At 39.6% G+C, this 26,704-nt stretch overlaps 1 protein-coding gene across 1 annotated transcript; it reads right to left on the bottom strand.

Annotated features, from left to right (window-relative positions):
• Positions 1–577: 577 nt before the first annotated feature.
• Positions 578–25,754, bottom strand: LOC134746120 (HEAT repeat-containing protein 6). The gene is made up of 16 exons (XM_063680388.1): positions 25,462–25,754; positions 25,132–25,380; positions 24,677–24,940; positions 24,192–24,401; positions 23,546–23,830; positions 22,594–22,805; positions 20,377–20,606; positions 18,964–19,283; positions 17,883–18,090; positions 17,139–17,302; positions 16,375–16,497; positions 15,315–15,439; positions 4,513–4,600; positions 3,106–3,330; positions 2,545–2,760; positions 578–1,189 (listed from the first exon to the last, which is right to left on the bottom strand). The coding sequence occupies exons 1-16, from the start codon at positions 25,612–25,614 to the stop codon at positions 932–934; spliced, it is 3,330 nt and encodes a 1,109-aa protein (XP_063536458.1). The 5' UTR covers positions 25,615–25,754; the 3' UTR covers positions 578–931.
• Positions 25,755–26,704: the final 950 nt, after the last annotated feature.

The raw sequence follows: 26,704 nt of genomic DNA, 5'->3' as shown, positions 1-26,704 counted from the left end.
TATTCTATTAGCGATGCTTATTGTTTCTAGATCTAATCATGAACTTATGAAATGATATGTATCTACAATAAGCTGCAGAGTTAAGTGATATACTCTATCGAATTCTGAAAACAACTATGTGGAACGGAGTGAAAAGACAATGTAGTGAGTGAAAAATATTTATTTCATAAGTTTAAATAACACATGCTTAACCTTTAAAACAAATTTAATAATATAATTATATGTGCACAATATTACAGCTACTTATGTATAAAATCCAGCATATGTATCACTTTTACTAGTTTTACTATTACATCATTTTCAAAAAAGTCATAACGTTTAATAATGATGTACTTACAATATTATCTTATCTAGGCCAAATCATGTGTTTCTCTTGAAGTATTTTCTATAAAATGCACGGCCACGGAAATAAATCGTAATTATTAATTACCCTTACTGGATATAAATAATCAAGGCTTATAACTACTCCAAATCAGCCTCATTTGAGTATTTATTTTAGATAAAAATTAATTGAACAAGTAAACGCATATTGCCGACAATCTGTATTTAAAAAATGAATATTTTTGACTGGCAACATAAAGCCAAGTGGGGTCTCACTTTCGAATAATATTTAACGACTGTGATTTGGCGCAGTCGTAATAGATCACCAATTCTTAGCATTCAAGAGCACTACTTAATTTTTGTTCTTAATTATATAAGCAAGTAAGTAATTTATTTATTGTAAACTGTGTAGGTACATACAGGTGTTCAATATATCAACAGAAACAGAAGAAATATAACGTCAGCACTTTATCATTATTGCGAGGGCGTAAGACGACAAAAGAAAACAAAACAGTGAGGACAATCACGCAAAGCTAAACGCATACAAGCAGATTCCAGTATTCAATATAATATATTTGTACAAGTTATTATCTGGTTAGACAGATTTTTCTCACATATCCCAAATAAATATCTCCTGCAACATACTCAACGACTGCGACTGCGTATCGTTGGCGGCTGTCAAATCTACTGTCACGTACTTGGCAGCCTCCAGGATCCTGAGGCAGGAGGTGTTCTCAGGCGGCAGTTTGTGGCAGAGCTGCGTGAGGAGGGACTTTGCGCAGTCGAAGTGGAAGACGAGGGGGTCGAGGATGTCGGGCAAGTCGGTTTGCTTTAGGAGGCAGCAGAGGTGAGCTAGTGTGACGCTGAGCTGTAACAATGACATTTCATTAAGGGCGACGAATTGGCTAAGTACTTAATTGGCAAATGGTTCAGATTTAGGTAAACAGACCTAGACTTTTTAATGAGCCTATGGTTATGTTAAATATGTCTACATTTTTTACTTTTTTATTGTCATTGTCTTATATACATACTTGGTATTGGTTTTGTATAGGCCTGGGTTCTGACGGGTTAATAGGTAATTTAGAAGGAAAGACAAAATCTCTACACTCGGGAAAGTCCCAGAAACGTGTGACTACAAAATTTACTATGACAGTACCCGTCTATCCTATTTGTATATTCTCTTTGCTGATAGCAATAAGTTGTAAGCAGCTGCATATTTTCACAAACTCATCGCGTCTAATTAAAAGTAATTTACTGTTTTTTTCCTTTCATTGTCTATTTCAAGCGAAATAATGCTTAATTAGTCCACTCATTATTATGTGTTTACTTCGTTCGCCTAATTTGACACACTGCGGCTGTGGGCCAGATAACGAAAGATGTTGTTATGCTACCTAGTTTTACTTTCTTTAAGTTGTAATCTGTGGCCTAGAAAAGATATGATTCCGGTATCGTCCACTCACCTGCGTGTCTAATATAATATAATATAATAATACTAATCAGTACCGTTAGTATTTTCACATATTTATATTATTACTTAATTCCAAACAATAAGATTTAATAAAACTAAAACAGCGTTCGTGGTCGTGACCGTTGACCACGAACGCTGTAAAGGGTTCGAAACGTCGGGATGTATTATAAATTCAATATACGCGATATAATCCGTTTTCATAGTTTTATTTCATGAGTAACTATCGCGGTAACCGAAGACAATATTAATATGATTTAAGTTGACTTTTTAACATTAATAATAACTTCTGCCCAAAATATTTCATTGTTTGAACCACAGGTATCACTAATAAGAGGCGAATGAAACAAATGATAAATAAACAAATTTGTGACACAGGTAAAAATTGTAGAGATAAGAATTCTACACACAGTACGGTTATATCTTATGTCTATACACGACATAGTATTGTGTGCATGGTTTCTAATTCTAACTACCGATGGAAACCTTTAGCTTAGTCACGTGAGCTAAGCACACACTCAGTAACATCAGGTCTGTTATCACCTGTTCAATCAGATTATCCTTATGCCTGTACTCAATGAAATCATCCACATTGGCAGCGTTCTCGACTGCCGCCATGACGCCTCACCGTGTTGCACTCCGGTGGTCGAGGCGTGGAGTGCTACCGCTGCGTTAATGCGCACTTTGAGACTCGTGCAGTCGCGGGTTAGAATGTAAGGGTTTGGAAAGACTTTGCTATATAATATTATATTTCTTACCTGTTCAATTAGATTATCCTTATGCCTGTACTCGGTGAAATCATCCACATTGGCGGCGTTTTCCATTGCCGCCATGACACCTCGCCACACGAGTGGCAACAGTTCGCCATATTGCGCTCTGGTGGTAGGGGCGCGCAGTGCTACCGCTGCGTTGATGCGCACTTTGAGGTTCTTGCAGTCGCGGGTTAACGTGCAGAGGTTTGCGAAGACTTGACTCTGAAATAAAGGGTTTAATGTAAAGTAAAGAATTGTTAGACATACTGCAGAGTAATTGTCACGGTCGCTACAGACATAATACGTTTTTAATGTAACGCTCTGTTAGCTCTGGACTGGGATTTCAAAAAATATACTTCTTTCAGTAACAGTAACATCACGTCAATGAAGTTAACGTTTAGCCCACGCAATCAAGTTAGCAACTATTTAAAATGCTCAGAGGGACCGTAAACTGTCAACGTTGCCAGGGTGGTTGACTTACTGATCTCTGTCGTGATGTAGTATTCCGTAGCGAATATATGATTGTGTAATTTTATGTAAAGTATTCAAAATGGGTTGTGTTCTCACCTGCCATCCACTGAAACAAGTAAACAAATCGTCATTCTTCATGGCATTCCCCATCGCGTAGCATGCGTTCCAGCGAACCTTCATGTTGCTCACTTTGCACGCGCACTCCAAAAGCTTCCCTATTGCTGCTTCGCATAACACCTTGAATTGCGGATCGCGTTGCAGATTGTTCTTTTTTATTAAGCGCAGTATGTTGCCAAGTCCCCGCATTGCACTCATCTTTACCTAGAATATAAGGAAAATAACCAATATACGCAACGGATCAGTTTTTATAACTAAATAAAGTGAAAATAAGTAGAATCTTAAGGCTGTTTCATTCCCGTTGTTTTATTTTATTTTTTATTTATTTTATACCAGTGTACAAAATATTTAGGTTTAAAAAATAATATGGCCTTTTCCAATAGCAATAAGTTATGAAAACAAAATATTTATCAGTACGGTAATAGTGAGTAAAAACCGTACTGATAAATATTTTGAAATATGTCTCACGATAGTTTAAGTGCGATTAAGTTATGAAAACTCTTATTTTCTTTCACCCTCCACCCAAGGAAAAAAACGAAACTTAAAATGACATTTCGTACATAAATTCCATGAACCTTATAGGTACAATTGGTACTAACTGGGCTTCGAACCCGCGACCTCAAGTTCGGAAGGTCGTCTAATTCTAACCAAGTGAATGATGTATTGAAATCATTCAAAACAAACGTGTGCCGCTTGCTTCTTTTAAAAGATAACCTATGGTACAACCTTTCATACTTAAAAAATATTCGCTGTTGTTAAGGCTAGAGGTTATCGGCCCAACATTTTAGTGGTTGAGTCTCAAAAATCAAACATGTAAAAACTAAATACTTAACACAGACCTCCTTGAAATGTTTTTTTGTTGATTTAAAGATAATTGAAATCGTAACTAGCAGAAACCAACCCTTTTGACCGTTTGTAAGTCCTTTTACAAAAATTACACATTCTCCGCACTTTTGGGAAAAGCTTGATCAAAGTAGGAAAACTAAACATGTTCAATTTCATTATCCCAAAGTCATAACTATGTTTAACCGCATTTTCCCGCTTTTAGCCGCATAGTTGATATATAAATATTCACATTATCTACTGCAAACGTGAGCTAATACAACATAATTCGCACGTGTCCATAATCCGTCAGCATATAATTACGTATCCTGTTCAAAAACAAAGTTCATGTCACGAAAATTCAAACTACATACGCCGTTTCTATGTTCGTTCGTAAACACATTAATAATTCTACCCTCAGAGCGAAAAGGACGTAAGCGGTAACAATAACATTATGAAATACGACCTTTGGCAAACCCAATTATGAGTTTAGTAATGTGCTGCATGCTAAAAGGGCGTAAGCGGCACGCATATTCTAATGGAATACGTCTTTCTTTTACTAACCTTATCATTATCAGCGGCACACTGTATGCTGACCTCCAGCAGACGCAGCAGGAGTCGATCGTCGATATCGTCTATCTCAGGATCATCCCTGCAAGTAATTAAAATATGCAAATTAGAACCTTAAACACATATGTGTAGGGTGTATAATAGTATGAAAGGTCGGGGCCACAGGCCAGTGTTGGCCGAACGCTAATGCCATTAACCATTAAAAATTAACAATTAAAAAGATTAATGGCCATTAACCATTAGCCATTTAATTCGGATTAAAGTTAATTCGGATTAAAGTGTAAAGATGTGGGAATTGATCAATGAAACCACCTCAGTTGATTATAGACTGATTTATTATTTTCTTGCATGCCGCTACAACCTACCCTACATCTTAATCTACCCACATATCAATACTGACAACTCCCCTTTGAAAAAACAAAAATAACAATTTTTTACATATTTTTATTTTACTTTAGGACATGCAAATTACATAGGTATTGTATTACTATTTTCTATATCATACCTTCTCCTTCCTTTAAATATTCCAAATTAAATTAATTATATATACATGTGTATTTGTATATATATGTACATACTTATACACATATATATATATATATATACATTTTTTTTTTAATACAAGATGAGAAATAAACTTACACATGCGAGTGTAGGTATCCATCTACATTTCTTCATTATACATTCATAGAATTAATCATACCTACAAATGAATTGGCGCTTACATTTTTTTTTTTTTTTTTTATATATATTACCTTCAAATTAAACGTATTTTTTTTTTTTTTTTTTTTTTAGACTGCTTTCTAATTTTATCATTAGGTACATAACTAGATTTTCATATTTATCATACGAACACAATTTAATTGTTTACTATCTGAGTAGGTCCTTAATCTAATTGCGACGAGGTTCCGGTACAGGGTAGGTCCACCGATCAGGAGGTATCACCGTCCTGCCAGAGCGAGTAACATAATAATTAGTATTATTCATTTGCAAGTGGTTTGGACTTGGACCCCGGGAGCTGATGGGAGGCTGCGGCGCACAGGGCGTAGTGATATTTAGATCGTCATAATTACATACCACAGGTTGATCTGAGCGCTGTGGTGAGTCAACGATCAGCTGTCTGCGGTTACGTCTTAGAATTCTACCAGACGTCATTTTTATAAGATATGACCGCGGTCCAACAGTACCATGTACAGTTCCGTTTTGCCATTCATTGTTTATTCTTACCTTAACCTTTTCGCCTACTTGGAGTTCTCGCAGGTGCTTAGCTCCTTTATCGTAATAATGTTTTTGTTTACGTTGACGTGATTTTAGATAAAGTTCGACATTTCGCGGGATTTTTGGAGCTAGTAATGTAGGAGAACATGGCAAAAAACTACGCAGTTTCCTGTTATTCAAAAGTTCAGCGGGTGAAGGTAAATCATTATCAAGCGGAGTATTTAAATATTCTAACATCGCTATATTAAAGTCAGATTGATTGAATGTTGTTTTCTTTAACATTTTTTTTATAATTTGGACTGCTCGCTCGACTTGGCCATTAGACTGGGGGTAGTGGGGGGAGGAGGTAACATGTTGAAAGAACCACTCTTTAGAAAATGTTTTAAATTCAGATGAAGCAAATTCAGGCCCATTATCTGAAACTATCACTTCCGGTATGCCTTGACGTCTAAATATTTCTTTTAACTTTTTAATTATCACACTAGAACAAAGGGATTTGACCTTGACTACTTCTACAAATTTACTGTAGTAGTCAATTACTATCAGATAAGATTTTCCATTAAAATGAAATATGTCTATACCTAATTTAAACCAGGCTCTTTTTGGAGGTTCATGCTGCATTAAAGTTTGCTTTACGTTTTGTTTTCTAAATGTCAAACAAGCTTGACAATGTGAAAGGTAATCTTGTAGCTGTGAGTTCATATGGGGCCAAAACATAATCTCACGCGCTCTCAGTTTACATTTTTCTATTCCTAAGTGACTACTATGTGCGCGTTTAATCATTTCTGATCGCATGCATTTGGGTATGACAACTCGATCTCCCCTCCAAACAATGCCATAAGCAACTGATAATTCGTTTTGATATGCATAGTATGGTTTTAACATATCACTAACATCTTTTTTTTTATCTGGCCATCCTCTTTTTATAGTTTTAGTCAGCTCTTTTAATTCAACATCATCTTGAGTGCATTTTTGAATTTGTAAGAAGTGCGTATCAGTGAGAGGGTTGCTTGCCGAGATTGCGCATACTTGCGCGCGCACGTCGAGGTCGCTCGCCTGTATGTTTTCATCGGCGCCCGCACCTGCCTGGACCGCACGAGATAACGCGTCAGCTATATATAAGTATCTACCAGGCTTGTATACTAAATTAAATGTGTACGGCTGTAATCTTAGCAACATCCTTTGTAACCGAGCGGGAGTATTAACTAACGGTTTTTGAATTATGCTTACTAATGGTTTGTGATCAGTTTCGATCGTGACATCATTTTTTCCATATATGTATGTATAAAACCTTTCACAAGCGAAAACACAGGCGTATAATTCCTTTTCGATCTGTGCATAGGCTTGTTCTGTTTTTGTCAACGATTTAGATACATAACAAACAGGTAAACCATTTTGAAGTAAGCATCCACCTAATCCATTCTTACTCGCGTCTACTGAAATCGTCACTGGTTTTTTAACATCGTAATATTGCAGAACTGGTGGACTACACAAGCATTTTTTTAAAGCATTAAAACAACTATCGTGCCTTGATTCCCAGTGCCAGTGTACGTCTTTCTTTAATAACTCGCGTAATATATGAGTTTTTTCAGAGAGGTTAGGTATAAAGTTGCCTACATATGTAATTAATCCGAGAAACCTCTCCAAGTCTTTGACACTTGAAGGAGTAGGCATGTTCATTATAGCACTAGTGCGTGAGTCATCGGGACTCACTCCGTGTTGCGTAATCTTATGACCCAAGTATTTTATTTCCGATAAGCCTATTTTGCACTTTTCTTTGTTTAGTTTTATATTTATTTCCCTACATCTTTGTAACACTTTCCTTAGTCTAATATCATGTAATGCTTTAGTATCGGCATAAATCAATAAGTCATCTATGAATAATTTTACCCCTTCTATGTCATCAAAATGTTCATATAATTTCCTATGGAAGATTTCAGACGCGGAGGAAATTCCATACGGCATGCGTAGGAATTTGTACCTACCAAAGGCGGAATTGAAAGTGCAAAGGTCGCTACTAGCTTGGTTCAACTTAACTTGCCAAAAACCCTGTTTAGCATCAAGAGTGCTAAAGTACTTTGCCCCCGCTAGACTTGAAGTGATTTCGTCTAGAGTAGGTAATTTAAAATGCTCTCGCTTAATTACTTTATTTAAATCCTTCGGGTCAAGGCATATTCGCAGGTCTCCGTTCGGTTTTTTGACGACAGTCATGCTATTTACCCAGTCGGTGGGTCCTTCGACTTTTGCGATGATGCCTTGATCCTGCATTTCTCTTAATTTATTTTTAACCTGTTCTACTAACACAATTGGCAATTTTCTAGGGGCATGAATTACCGGTTGAGCATGGTCTTGTAATTGTATTTTGTATTCTCCCGGTAGACACCCCATACCCTCAAAAACGTCGGGGTACTCATCTAATACAGACGTGGCATTTTTTGACCTATCTATAGACAGCTCATGGACTCTTTGTACTAAGCACATTTCTCTACAAGAGAATTTACCAATTATTGGAGTTGACGTGAGGTCTGCTATAATAAACTCCAAAATGTAAGGATTATTTTTGTACGTAACTTTTAGGTTGCATTTACCCGCAATTGGTATCAAGTCTCGTGAATAATTATATATTTTTACCGAGGTTGTACTAAGGGACTGCCTATCTATACCTAATAATTTTAAGTACCTCTCTGGCAAAACATTTACCCCAGCTCCCGTGTCCAGTTCAAACATAATATTCTTATTGTTAATGGATAAAGTGACAGACCACTCATCATCAAAATTATGTTTATTATTTACCTCATCGGTGGATTCCCCTCTTATTTCGTACACGCGACACATTCGCGAGTAGTGATTGCGTCCATGGCACCTGTCACACAGCTGACCATATGCCGGACACTGAAATCTTCTATGTGTAGACCCACATCTCGAACAGCTATGGCCGCCAGTCCTGTTGGGCTGTGACGACCGCTGCCACCTGCCGCGCGCCGCTGGCTGGTTGTCGTGCCCGGGAGCTGCGTGTGCCGGTCCGGGGCGCCCGCCTCGCCACGATCCACGGCGGCGCCCGCGCCCGTTCGCGCTGACCGCATGCACCGCTTTATCCTCTGTTTCCTCACGGTCTTGTCTATAACAACAGCTTGGTTGACCTTGACGTTCTGTCGCGATTCTTTGCTTATTTTTAATTTCATGCACATGATGTTCCACCTTCTCCTGCTTTATATCTCCAGCTTGAGCACGGGCTATTTCGGCTAGCCTACATATTTCTATGGCTTTTTGCAGCGTTAAGTCACTTTCTCGTAGAAGTCGTTCCCGCAAGTTTGTCTCCTGAATACCACATATTAACCGATCCCTCACAAGGTCACTGCACAGATCTTTAAACTCACACTTTGCTGCCATCACATTTAATTCAAAGACATACTGTTCAATAGATTCGAACTCCTGCTGGTTTCGTGTGAAAAATTTGTGCCTTTCTACGGCGAGGTTCTTTTTGGGTTCAAAAAATTTGTCAAACTTCTTTAACAACTCATCTACAGTTTTTGATTCTTCGCTAAACTGGTCATATACCTCGCGGCACTTATCACCTATTACATGCAGCAAGATGTTAATCTGGACCTTTTGTGGTTTTTTCGCGATTTCACAAGCTTCGTAATAAATTAGAAAGGCCTTTTTCCATTTTTCCCATTCTTTGCATAAATTTCCCGATGTAACGTTGACTAAATTGTTCTCGAATTTGAACGGTAATGGCGGATGCAGCACTGACTCCATTGCGGCGATAATTTATTCTCACCCTTACAATACTCTCTTATTAATAATGACGCACACGTATATTACTGTCCGCACAGAGTTTTACACATTATTTATTATTTTTTACACTAACTAAGTCTTTTTTCCGACTGCGCCATGTAAAGATGTGGGAATTGATCAATGAAACCACCTCAGTTGATTATAGACTGATTTATTATTTTCTTGCATGCCGCTACAACCTACCCTACATCTTAATCTACCCACATATCAATACTGACATAAAGTTAATTCGGATTAAATTTTTGAGACGTTAATGGCCATTGAAGTTAATTCGGATTAACTTTAATTCGGATTAACTTCAATGGCCATTAAAGTTTCAAAAAATTTATTAGAATTACTCTCAATTGCATCAACGTCTAATAAAATTACATTCGTGATATTTTAAAATGAGACAGCAAAATGACCCTGACTGAACCCTGGCAGTAGTAGCAGTACCTACCTACTACCTAGTAGAATTCTGGTTTGGTGCAACACAGACATACGCGGTTTTGGTCATTTAAATCGTCTTGATGAGCACTTCGGAGAGCCGTACCCACGATAGAGCTGATGCTGAACCCTGGCAGTACCTAATGGATCTAAGGTTTGGTGCAACATAGGCACACGCTGTTTTAGTCATCCGACTCGTCTTGATGAGCACTTCGGAGAGCCATACCCATGATAGAGCTGATGCTGAACCCTGGCAGTACCTAATGGATCTAAGGTTTGGTGCAACATAGGCACACGCTGTTTTAGTCACCCGACTCGTCTTGATGAGCACTTAGGAGAGCAGTACCCATAATGGAGGTGATGCTGAACCCTGGCAGTACCTAGCGGAACTAAGGTTTGGTGCAACATAGGCACACGCTGTTTTAGTCATCCGACTCGTCTTGATGAGCACTTAGGAGAGCAGTACCCATGATAGAGCTGATGCTGAACCCTGGCACTACCTAGTGGATCTAAGGTTTGGTGCAACATAGGCACACGCTGTTTTAGTCACCCGACTCGTCTTGATGAGCACTTAGGAGAGCGGTACCCATGATAGAGCTGATGCTGAACCCTAGCAGTACCTAGTGGATCTAAGGTTTGGTGCAACATAGGCACACGCTGTTTTAGTCACCCGACTCGTCTTGATGAGCACTTAGGAGAGCAGTACCCATAATGGAGCTGATGCTGAACCCTGGCAGTACCTAGTGGATCTAAGGTTTGGTGCAACATAGGCACACGCTGTTTTAGTCACCCGACTCGTCTTGATGAGCACTTAGGAGAGCAGTACCCATAATGGAGCTGATGCTGAACCCTGGCAGTACATAGTGGATCTAAGGTTTGGTGCAACATAGGCACGCGCTGTTTAGGTCATCCGACTCGTCTTGATGAGCACTTAGAAGAGCAGTACCCATGATAGAGCTGATGCTGAACCCTGGCAGTACCTAGTGGATCTAAGGTTTGGTGCAACATAGGCACACGCTGTTTTAGTCACCCGACTCGTCTTGATGAGCACTTAGGAGAGCGGTACCCATGATAGAGCCTTACCACCTACCTTAGATCCACTAGGTATTGCCAGGGTTCAGCATCAGCTCTATCATGGGTACTGCTCTCCTAAGTGCTCATCAAGACGAGTTGGATGACCAAAACAGCGCGTGCCTATGTTGCACCAAACCTTAGTTCCACTATGTACTGCCAGGGTTCAGCATCAGCTCCATTATGGGTACTGCTCTCCTAAGTGCTCATCAAGACGAGTCGGGTGACTAAAACAGCGTGTGCCTATGTTGCACCAAACCCTAGATCCACTAGGTACTGCCAGGGTTCAGCATCAGCTCTATCATGGGTACCGCTCTCCTAAGTGCTTATCAAGACGAGTCGGGTGACTAAAACAGCGTGTGCCTATGTCGCACCAAACCTTAGATCCATTAGGTACTGCCAGGGTTCAGCATCAGCTCTATCATGGGTACTGCTCTCCTAAGTGCTCATCAAGACGAGTCGGATGACTAAAACAGCGTGTGCCTATGTTGCACCAAACCTTAGACCCACTAGGTACTGCCAGGGTTCAGCATCAGCTCTATCATGGGTACTGCTCTTCTAAGTGCTCATCAAGACGAGTCGGATGACCTAAACAGCGCGTGCCTATGTTTCACCAAACCTTAGATCCACTATGTACTGCCAGGGTTCAGCATCAGCTCCATTATGGGTACTGCTCTCCTAAGTGCTCATCAAGACGAGTCGGGTGACTAAAACAGCGTGTGCCTATGTTGCACCAAACCCTAGATCCACTAGGTACTGCCAGGGTTCAGCATCAGCTCTATCATGGGTACCGCTCTCCTAAGTGCTTATCAAGACGAGTCGGGTGACTAAAACAGCGTGTCCCTATGATGCACCAAACCTTAGATCCACTAGGTACTGCCAGGGTTCAGCATCAGCTCTATCATGGGTACTGCTCTCCTAAGTGCTCATCAAGACGAGTCGGATGACTAAAACAGCGTGTGCCTACGTTGCACCAAACCTTAGTTCCGCTAGGTACTGCCAGGGTTCAGCATCAGCTCCATTATGGGTACTGCTCTCATAAGTGCTCATCAAGACGAGTCGGATGACTAAAACAGCGTGTGCCTATGTCGCACCAAACCTTAGATCCATTAGGTACTGCCAGGGTTCAGCATCAGCTCTATCATGGGTACTGCTCTCCTAAGTGCTCATCAAGACGAGTCGGATGACTAAAACAGCGTGTGCCTATGTTGCACCAAACCTTAGATCCATTAGGTACTGCCAGGGTTCAGCATCAGCTCTATCATGGGTATGGCTCTCCGAAGTGCTCATCAAGACGAGTCGGATGACTAAAACAGCCTGTGCCTATGTTGCACCAAACCTTAGATCCATTAGGTACTGCCAGGGTCCAGCATCAGCTCTATCTTGGGTACTGCTCTTCCAAGTGCTCATCAAGACGAGTCGGATGACTAAAACAGCGTGTGCCTATGTTGCACCAAACCTTAGTTCCGCTAGGTACTGCCAGGGTTCAGCATCAGCTATATTATGAGTACTGCTCTCCTAAGTGCTCATCAAGACGAGTCGGGTGACTAAAACAGCGTGTGCCTATATTGCACCAAACCTTAGATCCACTAGGTACTGCCAGGGTTCAGCATCAGCTCTATCATGGGTACTGCTCTCCTAAGTGCTCATCAAGACGAGTCGGATGACTAAAACAGCGTGTGCCTACGTTGCACCAAACCTTAGTTCCGCTAGGTACTGCCAGGGTTCAGCATCAGCTCCATTATGGGTACTGCTCTCATAAGTGCTCATCAAGACGAGTCGGATGACTAAAACAGCGTGTGCCTATGTTGCACCAAACCTTAGATCCATTAGGTACTGCCAGGGTTCAGCATCAGCTCTATCATGGGTACTGCTCTCCTAAGTGCTCATCAAGACGAGTCGGATGACTAAAACAGCGTGTGCCTATGTTGCACCAAACCTTAGATCCATTAGGTACTGCCAGGGTTCAGCATCAGCTCTATCATGGGTACTGCACTCCTAAGTGCTCATCAAGACGAGTCGGATGACTAAAACAGCGTGTGCCTATGTTGCACCAAACCTTAGTTCCGCTAGGTACTGCCAGGGTTCAGCATCAGCTCCATTATGGGTACTGCTCTCCTAAGTGCTCATCAAGACGAATCGGATGACTAAAACAGCGTGTGCCTATGTTGCACCAAACCTTAGATCCACTAGGTAGTTCCAGGGTTCAGCATCAGCTCTATCATGGGTACTGCTCTCCTAAGTGCTCATCAAGACGAATCGGATGACTAAAACAGCGTGTGCCTATGTTGCACCAAACCTTAGTTCCACTAGGTACTGCCAGGGTTCAGCATCAGCTCTATCATGGGTACTGCTCTCCTAAGTGCTCATCAAGACGAGTCGGGTGACTAAAACAGCGTGTGCCTATGTTGCACCAAACCTTAGATCCACTAGGTACTGCCAGGGTTCAGCATCAGCTCTATCATGGGTACTGCTCTCCTAAGTGCTCATCAAGACGAGTCGGGTGACTAAAACAGCGTGTGCCTATGTTGCACCAAACCTTAGATCCACTAGGTACTGCCAGGGTTCAGCATCAGCTCTATCATGGGTACCGCTCTCCTAAGTGCTCATCAAGACGAGTCGGGTGACTAAAACAGCGTGTGCCTATATTGCACCAAACCTTAGATCCACTAGGTACTGCCAGGGTTCAGCATCAGCTCTATCATGGGTACCGCTCTCCTAAGTGCTTATCAAGACGAGTCGGGTGACTAAAACAGCGTGTCCCTATGATGCACCAAACCTTAGATCCACTAGGTACTGCCAGGGTTCAGCATCAGCTCTATCATGGGTACTGCTCTCCTAAGTGCTCATCAAGACGAGTCGGATGACTAAAACAGCGTGTGCCTACGTTGCACCAAACCTTAGTTCCGCTAGGTACTGCCAGGGTTCAGCATCAGCTCCATTATGGGTACTGCTCTCATAAGTGCTCATCAAGACGAGTCGGATGACTAAAACAGCGTGTGCCTATGTTGCACCAAACCTTAGATCCATTAGGTACTGCCAGGGTTCAGCATCAGCTCTATCATGGGTATGGCTCTCCGAAGTGCTCATCAAGACGAGTCGGATGACTAAAACAGCCTGTGCCTATGTTGCACCAAACCTTAGATCCATTAGGTACTGCCAGGGTTCAGCATCAGCTCTATCATGGGTATGGCTCTCCGAAGTGCTCATCAAGACGAGTCGGATGACTAAAACAGCCTGTGCCTATGTTGCACCAAACCTTAGATCCATTAGGTACTGCCAGGGTTCAGCATCAGCTCTATCATGGGTACGGCTCTCCGAAGTGCTCATCAAGACGATTTAAATGACCAAAACCGCGTATGTCTGTGTTGCACCAAACCAGAATTCTACTAGGTAGTAGGTAGGTACTGCTACTACTGCCAGGGTTCAGTCAGGGTCATTTTGCTCTCTCATTTTAAAATATCACGAATGTAATTTTATTAGACGTTAATCCAAATTGAGAGTAATTCGGATTAATTATTTGACTTTCATGCCCATTGAAGTTAATCCGAATTAAAGTTAATCCGAATTAACTTCAATGGCCATTAACGTCTCAAAAATTTAATCCGAATTAACTTTAATCCGAATTAACTTTAATGCAATTGGTTAATGGCGGAACTAATGGTTAATAAAATTGATCAATGGTTAATTAAAATTAACAATTACGGCCAACACTGCCACAGGCCAACGGAATTTTTATAACAGCAAAGCTTAATGAACGTTTTCTTATCGGTCAATGAGACGCGATTAGTTCAGAACAATGATTTAATTTACTACTATAATAAACGTAATTGAAGCATGAACTAACACATATGTGTTTATTAGGTTTAATATATGATAAAAGCGTGGACGAAGTTATACGTAGACGTCAAACAATTCATTTCAAATGCGTGTTGATATTGTTAAACAAGAGCGAATGAAACTGTTTTGTTACGGCACGAGTTAGTGGGAAGAAAAAAAAATTATTTAAAAAATATCTCAAGAAAATATAGCATATTTTCGGTGATATTGCTCATGCTTCTAACGAGTCCCTCTGCCGTCCTATCTACTTTCCTACACATTATGACTGACTTTTAAATCGGGGTTTACGGAGGGGATAAAGGTAAAGGCTAAATCTATGAGGCCCACTTGCACCATCCCACTAACCCGGGATTAAGCGGTTAGAGCGTTAACCCAATGTCAAATTGTAATGGTAACCATGGTAACCCGAGTTAGTGAAATGGTGCAAGTGCAATAATTCTTACACATTCAAAACAAGTGCGTCGCTCAGGTTTCCTAGCGCCCAGGCGCCTTTAGTTCTCACCACCAATGAGGACTCTGCTAGAGCACGTAGTATGCTCTCCCCGCAGTCGCTCACGAAACCGATATCCTGAAAATCGAATACCCCATTTATGACTATGAAACCGTAGTAAGAAGTGGACGAAGTTATACGTAGACGTCAAACAATTAGAGTTTTGAATGATTCACGGTTAGTTTCACTAGACTTATATTGACCGGGATATAGACCGTGATTACCTTTTGTATTATTTGTGACTGCGTCGAAATATCGGGAGCTCACAAATAATACAAAAGGTAATCACGGTCTATATCCCGGTCAATATAAGTCTAGTGAGACGTCAAACACTCGAGTAGATACCTAATTGGGTCTCATTTGCTCAGGAGTAAAGTCTAATGTGTAATAGAAGCAAATCAAAACGAACTAGCGTCATGAATCCTAAATTATGTACCTACTTATATCTCGTAAACAAATTGATTAAGAGAGCGTTTAGATGTAACGGCGTAACTATTTATTGTACAGGGTGGATTTTCTTACTGGGTCAGTGAGGGCAGCTACCTGACCCCATGCTGCTACGCGAAAATGGTCTTAGAAGACCTTCCTTCAATTTCAAATTAATGAAGATTGGCATTTATAGAATTTGGACAAAACATATAGGATGCGCGAAAAAGGACATTTTATGGCAAACTTTTGTTTTGATGCCAATCGATCCCATTTCTATCCAGGATCAAAAGCTTGTATGGGACCAAAAAAAATTAACTGCTAGAAAAGCCACAAATCGAGGAAAACTTTTCCCATACAATTTGTATGAAAATGAAAACTTTTATTTTTCACACGGTTTTTTTATGCCAATCAATTCCATTCCTATCCAGTATCAATAGTTTCCTAGGGTTCAACTTACGGTAATGTGCTAAAAAGCCACAAATTAAAAAAAACTTTTTCTATTCATTTACTATGGAGAAAACGTGAAATTTTATTAACATTTTTCTATCTTAAGGTTCACCGCGAATGTCCCCGATAGTACTTACTTCTCTGAGGGTGCGGAACATGACGGCCATGGCTAGGGCGCGCACCGCGGCCGCGCGCACCGCCGCCTCCTCGTCGCTGCACGAACCCACCAGTAGAGTGCAGCATAGTACTTGTAAATGTCGCTGCAATGCAAATAAACTATATCATTTCTGGCAGTGTGTTATGCATAATTAATTTAATTCATAATTTGTGTTTTTTTAGTTTTTAAGATATAATGTATGCTGGATTAAGGTATTTATCTATGGGCCAATAGGTGCCTGAAAATAAAGATTTGTATTTTTTTCACAAACGAACGAGTAAAGCAAAGTAATAGGGTATTTGACTACTGGTCAAATCAGTTTCTTTTTTCGAATTGTCAAAGCGATTTTGCTACTATGGAATTTATATGAAACACTAACATGTGACGTCACGGCCAAATTACCTACTCTTTATAGTTTTATACGGGTTTTAAAATAGAAATGGTGTGTATTAATCTATTGGTGCTTTATTTCTTGCATGGTGTAAAATAATTTATTTTAAATACAGTCAAATACCCTATTAAATACACATAACGAAATTCCGATTTTCTTGTTTCGCGATAGACCCTCAGATTGTGGTAGTGGCGCCCCCTACGCAGCATTTCGCGTAATATGCCCTATCAACTCTTGGAACGCCAAGCCTGTTGTTGGGATGCACGAAGGTTGATATTGGGCTGAAGCCGCGCGCGTAAATTAACATCTTTGGCAGTCAAAGGGTTCATTAATTAATTGAAACTTAAACATACCGGTAACTCCTTAAACGACCGCTCGCCTATATTTGCAATGCAGTCGCACACCGTCGCCTTGCACTGGGGATTATCGTGACATTGCAGCACGGTTGACAGTGGCGTCAGTAGTTTCTGCCACATGTACACACATTGGCTCACAGGTGGAGATTCGTTTGTCTGTTCTGAAACGAAGCGTAAAATAATATAAGAAATAAAAAGACCCGTAAAGTAGTACAAAATATTTCAACCAATAATTTCACTGCAGTAGATAACGCCAATAAGCGAGTGTTGCGAGAGTAGTAAGCGATTAGCATCGCCCATGGACACCGCAATACCAGAGGGGTTGTAAGCCGGCCTTTAGGATGGGAGTACGCTCTTTTATTGAAGGTCGTATAGGTTCTTAGATATCGCAGTTCATTCCACAGTTTAGGTGTGCGAGGCAGGAAGTTTCTGAGGAACGCACAGTTGAGGACTGCCAACCATCTAAGTGGTGAAGATGGAAATGTAGTCGTGCAGAACGATGGCGGATAGAAGCGACAGGCTACGTTATCGCTAGACTAACCATACAGAATCGGATATGTTAGCTGTCAAAAGTGCAGCTTTTAAGCATGCGGCCCGCCTGATAGTAAACAGTTACCGCAAGTCCAAAGGTTTTGCCGACCCTTTAGAAGCATATACACTCCTTTTTTGAAGCGCCTCATACTGTAGACTACCAAAAAATCCTTGGCAGGGTTATCAGGTAATAAGAAATTTAAAACTTACCTAATTTCTGTATAGCATCTCCAATAATGCTAACGGTCTTCGCTGCATGTAACGTGACATCCTGATGCTCATGTTGCAACATCTCATATAGAACGTCCGCCAACAGTGTCAAGTACGGCTGCAGCAAGTCCCGGAGGTGGTGGAATGCTATGGCTGAGAGGACTTGGAGAGATTCTAGTATCACAGGGATCGCTGAGGGCTTACATTTCTGGAAATAAATAGGTATCTAAGTATAATATTTGTAAGGCTAATATATATTATAGGTCTCGCAACTGAGTGAGAAGCGAACAATAGCCAAATGACTCAAACGTATAAACTTCGAATTTCGAGTCTTTATATTCCTTCTCTATCATTATATGTCGTTATTGGAGTGACAGAGGTAGAGATACCAAAACTTAGTAGGTCATGAAAACCTCCAACAAATCTAAGTTTAACCTTTTGGACGCCAATGACCGATATATACGCACCGTAGGTTCAACGCCAAAGACCGATTAATTACATGCATATGCATAAAGTTCAATTTCGGTATTGACACTTCGGTGACGTGGCGTCCGGATGACTGCTTTTGTGTTTGACACGGCGTCGAAAAGGTTAAATCAGCAGTGACAATTTCATGTTTTTCAACGTTTTATACTAAATTAGGGTTCTCCTATCCGTGGCCCTCACTTTAAGCCCCCTGAAAGTAAGCAAGAGAGCTGAAGATCACAAAACTCAGCTTCAAAAAGGAAGTGGGATAGTCGAAAGCAAAAGCATAACCACCGTATAAAAAGTAGCAGTGGACGCCTTTGATGTTTGTGTAAATGCCGACACCGCACAAAAACACAGTAGGGTTATCACAGACTTTTATACAACTGCCCAAAAATTACAAACATTTCAAATAAGTAGTACCGATCCGGCACAATGGCGATGTATGCAGCTCGGGTGCGCGCAACCCACCCCTCGCCCCTCGCACCCCGCACGATTGCCCCGTCTAGACGGCTTCGTCGAATGACTGTATTGTTCTATAGACTGTGGGTCTGTGGCCTAACCGTGGCCCTTGGGAGAGAGTTTGGGGACCCTTGATTTAATTTAAAATACTTACAATGACTTCACTATCCTTAAAACTCCAACCCATATTCCTAAAACATATGTCTAAAATCCAGCTTTTGAAATAATGTACATTTTTCTCTTCACTTATTTCTTCTATACAAGTCTGTTCGACTGCAGTGAACATTTCATCATCAGAATATCCTTCTTCAAAGTCATCACATTCTTCATTAATATCATTTTCTTTATGTATTTGATTAACAGGTTTTGCTTGAGCTGCGTCTTTTTCTATAGATTTTAGTACCTCGTCTACTTTGGGATCAATAGACAGAACACATCCCATGGTGATTAGGGCCCCTACTTGCAATGTTACATCTGAAACAATAACACGATTTAAGAAAATATACAAAAAAATGGGAACCTAAATTGGGACTTAGTAGGCTACGTCTGACGAATGCAAGCTATATTAGTCAAGCAAATCTTATCAGTAAACAGGAACAAAAAAAACTATATTCATCTTTTTCTTTTGGATGCTAGTACTAGTATAAGACAAAGATAGTATGATTCTCTCTGTCTATGTTTGAAATGAGACAGTCCTTTGACAAACTATATTTACAAGTATAGAGAATAGATCTTATAAGATGGATATCTGGGCAGAGGAAGACCACGATGGAGATGGCGGGACGATACAATATGTGTCTAATTGCGAAGAGTAGCGGGAAAGTGCATGTGCATTCGATTAGCGTTTGGCTCCGTGGCAATAAAATAAATATATAAATAAACAAGAAAATCGAAGTGTTTTCACAAGCGGCGCAAATATGCTACAAGCGGCGCAAATATGCTGCAGAACTAAACAAGCGGCGCAAATATGCTATCCTCGGCGAGGGCTACATATTTGCGCCGCTCGGAGTCGAAACTCTGGGACCGTGGGGGCCCAGTGCCAAATCATTATTTAAGGATATTTCCGAGCGCCTTGTAGACGCCTCTGGTGACCAGAGGGCTGGCAGCTACTTCGGCCAGAGACTAAATCTGGCCATCCAAAGAGGTAACGCTGCCAGTCTTCTGGGCACCATTACACATGATAGCGACCTGGGGAGCATTTTTTATTTATAAGTTTATTTTAAGTTTTATAAGTTTAGTTTAGTTTTAGAGATTAGTTAGTTTATTTAATTTTAAATTTATTAGATTATATATGTTTTTTTCTTTATTATCAACACGCTCCGCGCCCTATAGCTACGTCCCCAGTGCAATAGATATTAAAGAAGTTACTTTTCAATAAACTAAAGTATACATTCTGGCATTTAACATGATAAAAGTGGGCATAAACGCCCTCCTACCAAGGTAGCGATATATTACGTTGTACCGTTCACCTTTATGTGCAGGAGAAGTAAATTATTTGCCCTATACAGAAACATATACATTTTTGTTTCAATCATATACGCAATATTAATTTTAGTTTTTAACTTACCCTTGTGCACCAGGAATTTCCTCGAAGCTCTAACCAGCTCACTTACGAGTCCTGTCTTCATCTTATAGTACGGCGTGGCCTGCAGCAACGCCGCGCAGCATTTCAGCGCGACTAGTATGACCGCGTGGCTTCGCTCACTGTCCAATATGCCGGTTAGCACTTTGTGCATACAGTCGATCATGTAGCCGAGTGATACGGAGAACGGAATGAAGGAGGCGTTGTCTTTTTTGCTACAAGTAAACATATTTTTTCACCTCAGCAGCTCAAACAATCCTACTTTCGTCACTCCAGGGAGTGAAACAAAGTAGCTTTTTAATTTAGTGAAGGGGCCATGAACTGCCACTTCATACTTTTTTTTTTCTCTGTATTATTCTGTGTAATTCGGAATACATTTTAACCTTTAATATGTTCTCACTACTGAGGTGAAAAATTATGTGTGCAACACGAGAGCAAAGTTATTTTACATCTCGTGTTTTTGAGTCCCTTGTTACGCTCAAGATTCTAACTTAGAATCACTCGCTTCGCTCGTGATTCAATTATAGGATCTTTCGCTTTCTCGGGACTCAAAATAAACACTCGCAAGAAAAACCAACTTTCCTCTCTTGTTGCACGAATAACTATTTTAATGTTTTAAGACTACCACAAAACAAAGAAATTGATATAACATTTAAAACTTTCGCGTTTTGAACACATATTAAATCACTTTTTTTTTTTCTTGGCTAAGAAAAAACTATTCAACTCATGTATTCTGCCCTGCCTAACGTATGGATGCCAGACATGGGCACTAACTCAGAAACATCTCCTAAAACTTAGAAATTGCCAGAGAGGAATCGAACGAAGCATGATAGGAGTCAGGCTAATAGACCGTAAACGGGCAGAAGACATAAGATCTATCACAAAGGTAGAAGACATACTTAAGAAAGTAAGGCAGCTAAAATGGCGATGGACAGGACATATGACCAGAGAAAGTAGAACAAAATGGACAAAAATTATTACAGAATGGCTTCCACAAGATGAAAAAAGGATGCAAGGATGCGCCGTACAGCACCAATTACTTCAGGAGTCTAACTACTTTAGGTGCCTTATTCCTTTTTTAATGCTGTATATTAGTTTCTTTCATACGACAACACTAGATTGTTTCACACGATTATTTAAAGCATGTACACAATGACCGTGACTTAGTTGACTGGCCAATGAGATATCTCATGGACCATTAACCCATGGATAAAAATGTTTTAAGTACTGTCCGCGCGCCAATTTCGTGCGTTCGGAAGTCGAGGAAGTGGGAGGGTGTGCGCCGCGCCCGTACGTCAAAATGACACCACTCGGTCATGACGCCCAACATTCCTAACATTCCTCATCCGTGCACGGAATTCGCGCGCGGACAGTACTTACAACATTTTTATCCATGGGTTAATGTAATTTTCCAAACGACTAGTCACGATGTTTTCTGTTTACATTATTTAAAAATCCATATGGAATAGAATAAAATATATATAATCCACACTACCAATCAGATAACATACCTAACCTAACGTAAGCCTGTGACAAGTACAGTCAAGGCAAAGAGAATATAATAGGATAGAACGGTACTGTCATGGTAAATTTTGTGCCACAGTAAATTCATTGCCATCTATCGACACATTAAAACTAAATATAAAAATATCAAAAAATGTATTTATATATGGATAAATGTTTTGTTTTTTATTTGCCTTAATTATTTTTATATGATTTTGTCCCATGTTATTTCACTGATATGCGTTAAAATTGTTAAATAACAAACGAAACCGTCAACGCCATCTATTCGAGAGTAGGCCAAAGGTAGTGGCGCCATCTGATCGAGAATAAAATTTTCTTGATTTTCGAGGCACGTTTTTTCCTTAGACTGTATCCATCTATTACGGAGTTATATCTATCTTTCAAAGTTTCAAAAATATGTGTTCGCTTTTACACCTTATTAGACAATAAAGTCGTGTTCACATATTTTTGAGCCATTTGTCTGGATCGATATTTTTGCCTTCGACTGTACATCCTCGTTAAAGTCAGACCAAGCTAAGTTGGCAGCGATTTTGATAGCCCAGATGGTGCAAGTGTTATTTCAAACGTCAAACTTCTATGAAATTATGACGTTTACTTTACACAGTTGAATAGGGTCTTATCCTTACCAGAACTTATTTAGGTCCAATTGTCTATGTATTAAACCAACAGGTAACATACCAAACTTCAGCCTGCGACATGTATATCCTAGGCCCGGAAAGCAGCGCCAATATCACGCTTAGCACGCTCGCCCTGTTATTAGACGTGGGGTCAGTGATCGCACAGTAGGCTAGGGTCTTCCTAGCAGCGTCTGTTGCGGTCCAGTTGTCAACTTCTGGTGAGTCAGGTAGGAGGGCCCACCAGTATCCGAACATGTCTCGCTTTTCGGTTACCTGGAATGACAAGTTCCATCTACATTAATGTTAAATCAAAATTGAAAATGCAGGGGACGAACCCGAAGGATGTAACCCCTAGCACCAGTGCAACTGAGTTATGCCCGCAACATAGACTTCTGGTCTCCGTGTACAATATTAAATATCAACATGGACAAAGTGCCAAAAATATGCACACACCAATAATGGGCAATAAGGTCGTGTATACATATTTTTGGCATTTTTACCGTGTCGATATTTAATACCTTGACCTTCACGGTACCTCATTATTCATAAGATAGTGGCGGTAGACTACTTATTTCGCTGGCGACAATCACCTGACAGTCTTAAGTAGGGGGCCATCGGACTCTGGCACAGTAAGTTTTTATAGTTCAGTTGGTAGAGTAGTGAGTGTGTATTTCAATGCTGCAAATTTGAAGAAAAGTATTTTTCTTTTAGTATATTTCAATAATTATGTATAGCAGACAGCTCTACTGCAGTAATTACAGGCTCAAAAATATGTTGGATTTTTACTGTGTCATATTGTTGATAATTTTAACAAATGTTTGTGTTTGTGTACTAAAGCTAGAGGAGAATATTTTGAAAATAATATAATAGGTTTTATTTTTGTTAAATGTTTGTAAAAGTTTTGTGTTGTAAATGATGAGTGAGTAAGAAAATATTCTTTAAAATTCTTTGTCAACATATTTTTGGGCGACTGGACAGGACATTCATTTGATTTTATTTAAATACAAACTTACCCTTATTAACACTAATAAGAGATTAGCAGCACTCTGCCTCACTCTAGACTTTAAGGCAACCAATTTAGCTTCTCTACTGCTCTCAAAATCTGAAGCGTCAGAATCGCTGGTCAGCACCCAATAGTTCCTGCCTTTCTGAGGCTCCAAGTAGTTTTGACTAGCCGGTCTATATGTTGAGTTGTTTTCAAAAGTGTCCACCTCTCTCATTAAACTCTTTTCTGATACCGGTATTTCCTTTTTCAAACTTTCAATGGCATTGTTTCTCTGCCTTCTCAGTTTTTGTTTCTGAAGTGATATTAGAAAATTATTTACTCAAACTAAAACTAAGACTGTGTGGCTCTAATTTTATATCCTAACTAGAAGTTTCTGAATTCTAATATGTAATTCTAAATCTCATAACAATATTTCTAGAAGTAAAAAGTGAAGTCATGCATTTTGACTTTATATATGACTATCTAGATATATTCATTATACTAGAATCCTCTACAAGACTAGTTACTCAGGAGTCTCAGGACCTTACGTTATTTTTTTATTTTTTAATCCTAAAAAACACAAAGGTGTAACCTTCAAATAAACTACCAGAATTTGCCTACAGATGCAACCTGTGGGTGAAACAGTTAATAAGACATTAAAAATTTATTCATACCTTACCACCTTTTGGGTTTCGATTTATAGTATTAGGTACAGCTGCAATCGTTTGTTGTGCTGGCATGATCTTCTCAGGTTTCAGACCTTGAACCACAAGACCATACACAAGGAAGTATCGAGAAATACCCATAAGTTCTGGTAGTGGAATACATACATTCTGGTCATTGAAATAGATTTGAGACAGCACTCTTAATGCAGTAACAACCACCTAAAAATATAAGAAGAAATTGTAGGCAAATATACTGCAATTTAACATCGTAATTTACTACAATATTTTAATAAAATAAATAATGTGTCAGATTCATGAAAAATACTCTTTACCTTTGACATGTTTTTTTAAATGATTATGAAACATCTTAACAATTATGATGTCATACCAAATTCCGTATCTCAGTGGTTAAAAGTTAATTCTCATGACCAAATGACAAATTTCAAACAAATAAATAGCTCAAAAATACCTACTCAAAATTAAGAAAAACTTACTTTACAATACTGATATTCATCTTGCCCTTTTGTTATTCTCAACAAAAAGTTAACAACTAGTTGTGATACTTGTTCCTTTAACTCTGAGCTCAAAATTGCTTGTTCAGATGTCTTGTTTTCATCTGGCACCGAAGTGATTGAGCACATGCATTTTAAGGCACTAAGGCAGAGGTGTAGTTGGTTTTGTGTTGTGGTCAGGCTACATTTGTTTGTGTCTAGAAACCTATTTAAAACTCCTTGGCTGCCTATAAATTCTTCTGAAAACTGAAAAACATACAATTCAAATACCATTAATTATTTTTAAGACACTCATAAAAACATTTAGTTTAGTTCTTTAAAATCGAATGAATAATGTGATTCGAAATTGAACATATTTGTACAACTTTTATTGCATACTGTGACTAAAAAGAAACTGTACACATCATACTACGTGCAACTATTCAATGTTTACATACCTTTTGAGCGGCAGCAGCATTTAACTGAATAATACACTGAATGTTGTGGAGTAAATCAGGTACAACCATGTCAGAGCATGTCTTGAAGCACTGAATATGCCAAAACACCACTTTTTGCACATAATCTGAGTCCAATTGCAAGTTTTGCTTCGTAATAATACTATTAATTAGATGCGATGTTTTTGCAGCTAAAACTTCATCAGTCGGTATGATGTTCGAGCATAGTGCTGTTATTATCGTCAGTGCGTCCTTAAAAGTTTAAATAATATCAGAATTCCACTTTGAATTAGTCATACAATGTTAGTTCTGAGTTACCTGTAGAACTCTTACCTGTTTTTTAACAAACAACTCATCTTTATAAGGTATTGCATTAAGCTCATCGATAAGCAAGTTTATTCTTTCTCTATCGTATGCTTTATTGTAAAGAAGATTACACAGTTCACCGGAATTGACCGAAAAGTTACGGGGTAAACCTGTGCCCATTATAATTCTTGGGTCACAAACGAACTCATAAAGTAAATGAAGCAAGAAATTTTTAACGATAATAATTGATTTTTCGCAATTATTTATGTAAATAAGCTTTAATATGCTTCTAACAAACCAACATTTTTACGGATTGGGCTACAAGTACAAGTGCCAAGTGCCACAACATGGCCACAACCCATTCTAGCATTCATGACAGTGACATTGACACATGACATGACACATGTTCCTTTTTTTTTTCGACCATCGACATGCTACTCCACACTCACTCCTTATGATTATAATATATAGGTCTCTATTTTAGTATCCATAGATGTCAACGTCGCGACATGTTCTCTCCGCTAAGTCGCGCCGCGATTCACGCACATAGTCTGGAGGAGACTTAAGATATTCTTTGACCTTAAGGCTTTAGTTCGCTCCAGACTACGCGGCGCGAAGCTGCGAACGCGAGTGTGGAGTCGATCTGATTAGCGAACTAGACTCCACACTCGCGTTAGCAGGTTGCGCCGCGATTCGCGCACGAGTGTGGAGAGCCCTTTTAGGCTTAGAACGCACTGCGATTAATTTCTTGCGGTTTCAGTCTTTCAAGTGCGTGCGCTTATGAAGCACGCCGTACGTTACGCTTTTTGCAGTTCTTAAACCGCAAAAAAATAATCGTAGTGCGTTCTCAGCCTAATTTAAAAAAAAATAATTCGTCTTGATGGTCTTGACGGTGGATCGAATTGCCGATTGCCGCCATTCTGTTGTCACTTGTTTGTTAGTTTACGAAAGTAGAATTGTGAAAAGCATGTGAAAAGTTGTTTGTAATTTACATTTTAATAGTTGATAATATGAGTAGTTGGTTTCTGTATTTGTTCAAATTTATTTTTTATTGCTTTGTTTTAATATCTATACTATAGATATTTTACAGGTAGCACTAGTAGCAATGCACGTCATTTCTCTACGGCTTGAACCCATCTTAGAGTACTTATGATCTGTGTGTAGATAGTGTATGCAACTGTACATAATTAGCAAATAATTAGGCCTTAAAACGTGCTTAAGGGGCTACCTGAGGTTTTCATCGATTTTTGACAAGTTTTGAATCGTATCT

The sequence above is a fragment of the Cydia strobilella genome, chromosome 12 (assembly GCF_947568885.1).
Source record: "Cydia strobilella chromosome 12, ilCydStro3.1, whole genome shotgun sequence".
NCBI lineage: Eukaryota > Metazoa > Arthropoda > Insecta > Lepidoptera > Tortricidae > Cydia > Cydia strobilella.
Note: the sequence above shows the minus strand (reverse complement) of the source record. Positions and strands in the feature narration are given on the sequence as shown.

Excerpts from the sequence above, each read along its gene's own strand:
- LOC134746120 (XM_063680388.1), bottom strand. The coding sequence starts at position 25,614 with ATGGGCACAGGTTTACCCCGTAACTTTTCGGTCAATTCCGGTGAACTG. Across the intron at positions 20,607-22,593 it reads ATGTCGCAGGCTGAAGTTTG|CAAAAAAGACAACGCCTCCT; the intron begins GTATGTTACCTG and ends GTTTACTTGTAG. Across the intron at positions 16,498-17,138 it reads GGTCGTTTAAGGAGTTACCG|CGACATTTACAAGTACTATG; the intron begins GTATGTTTAAGT and ends TTTGCATTGCAG.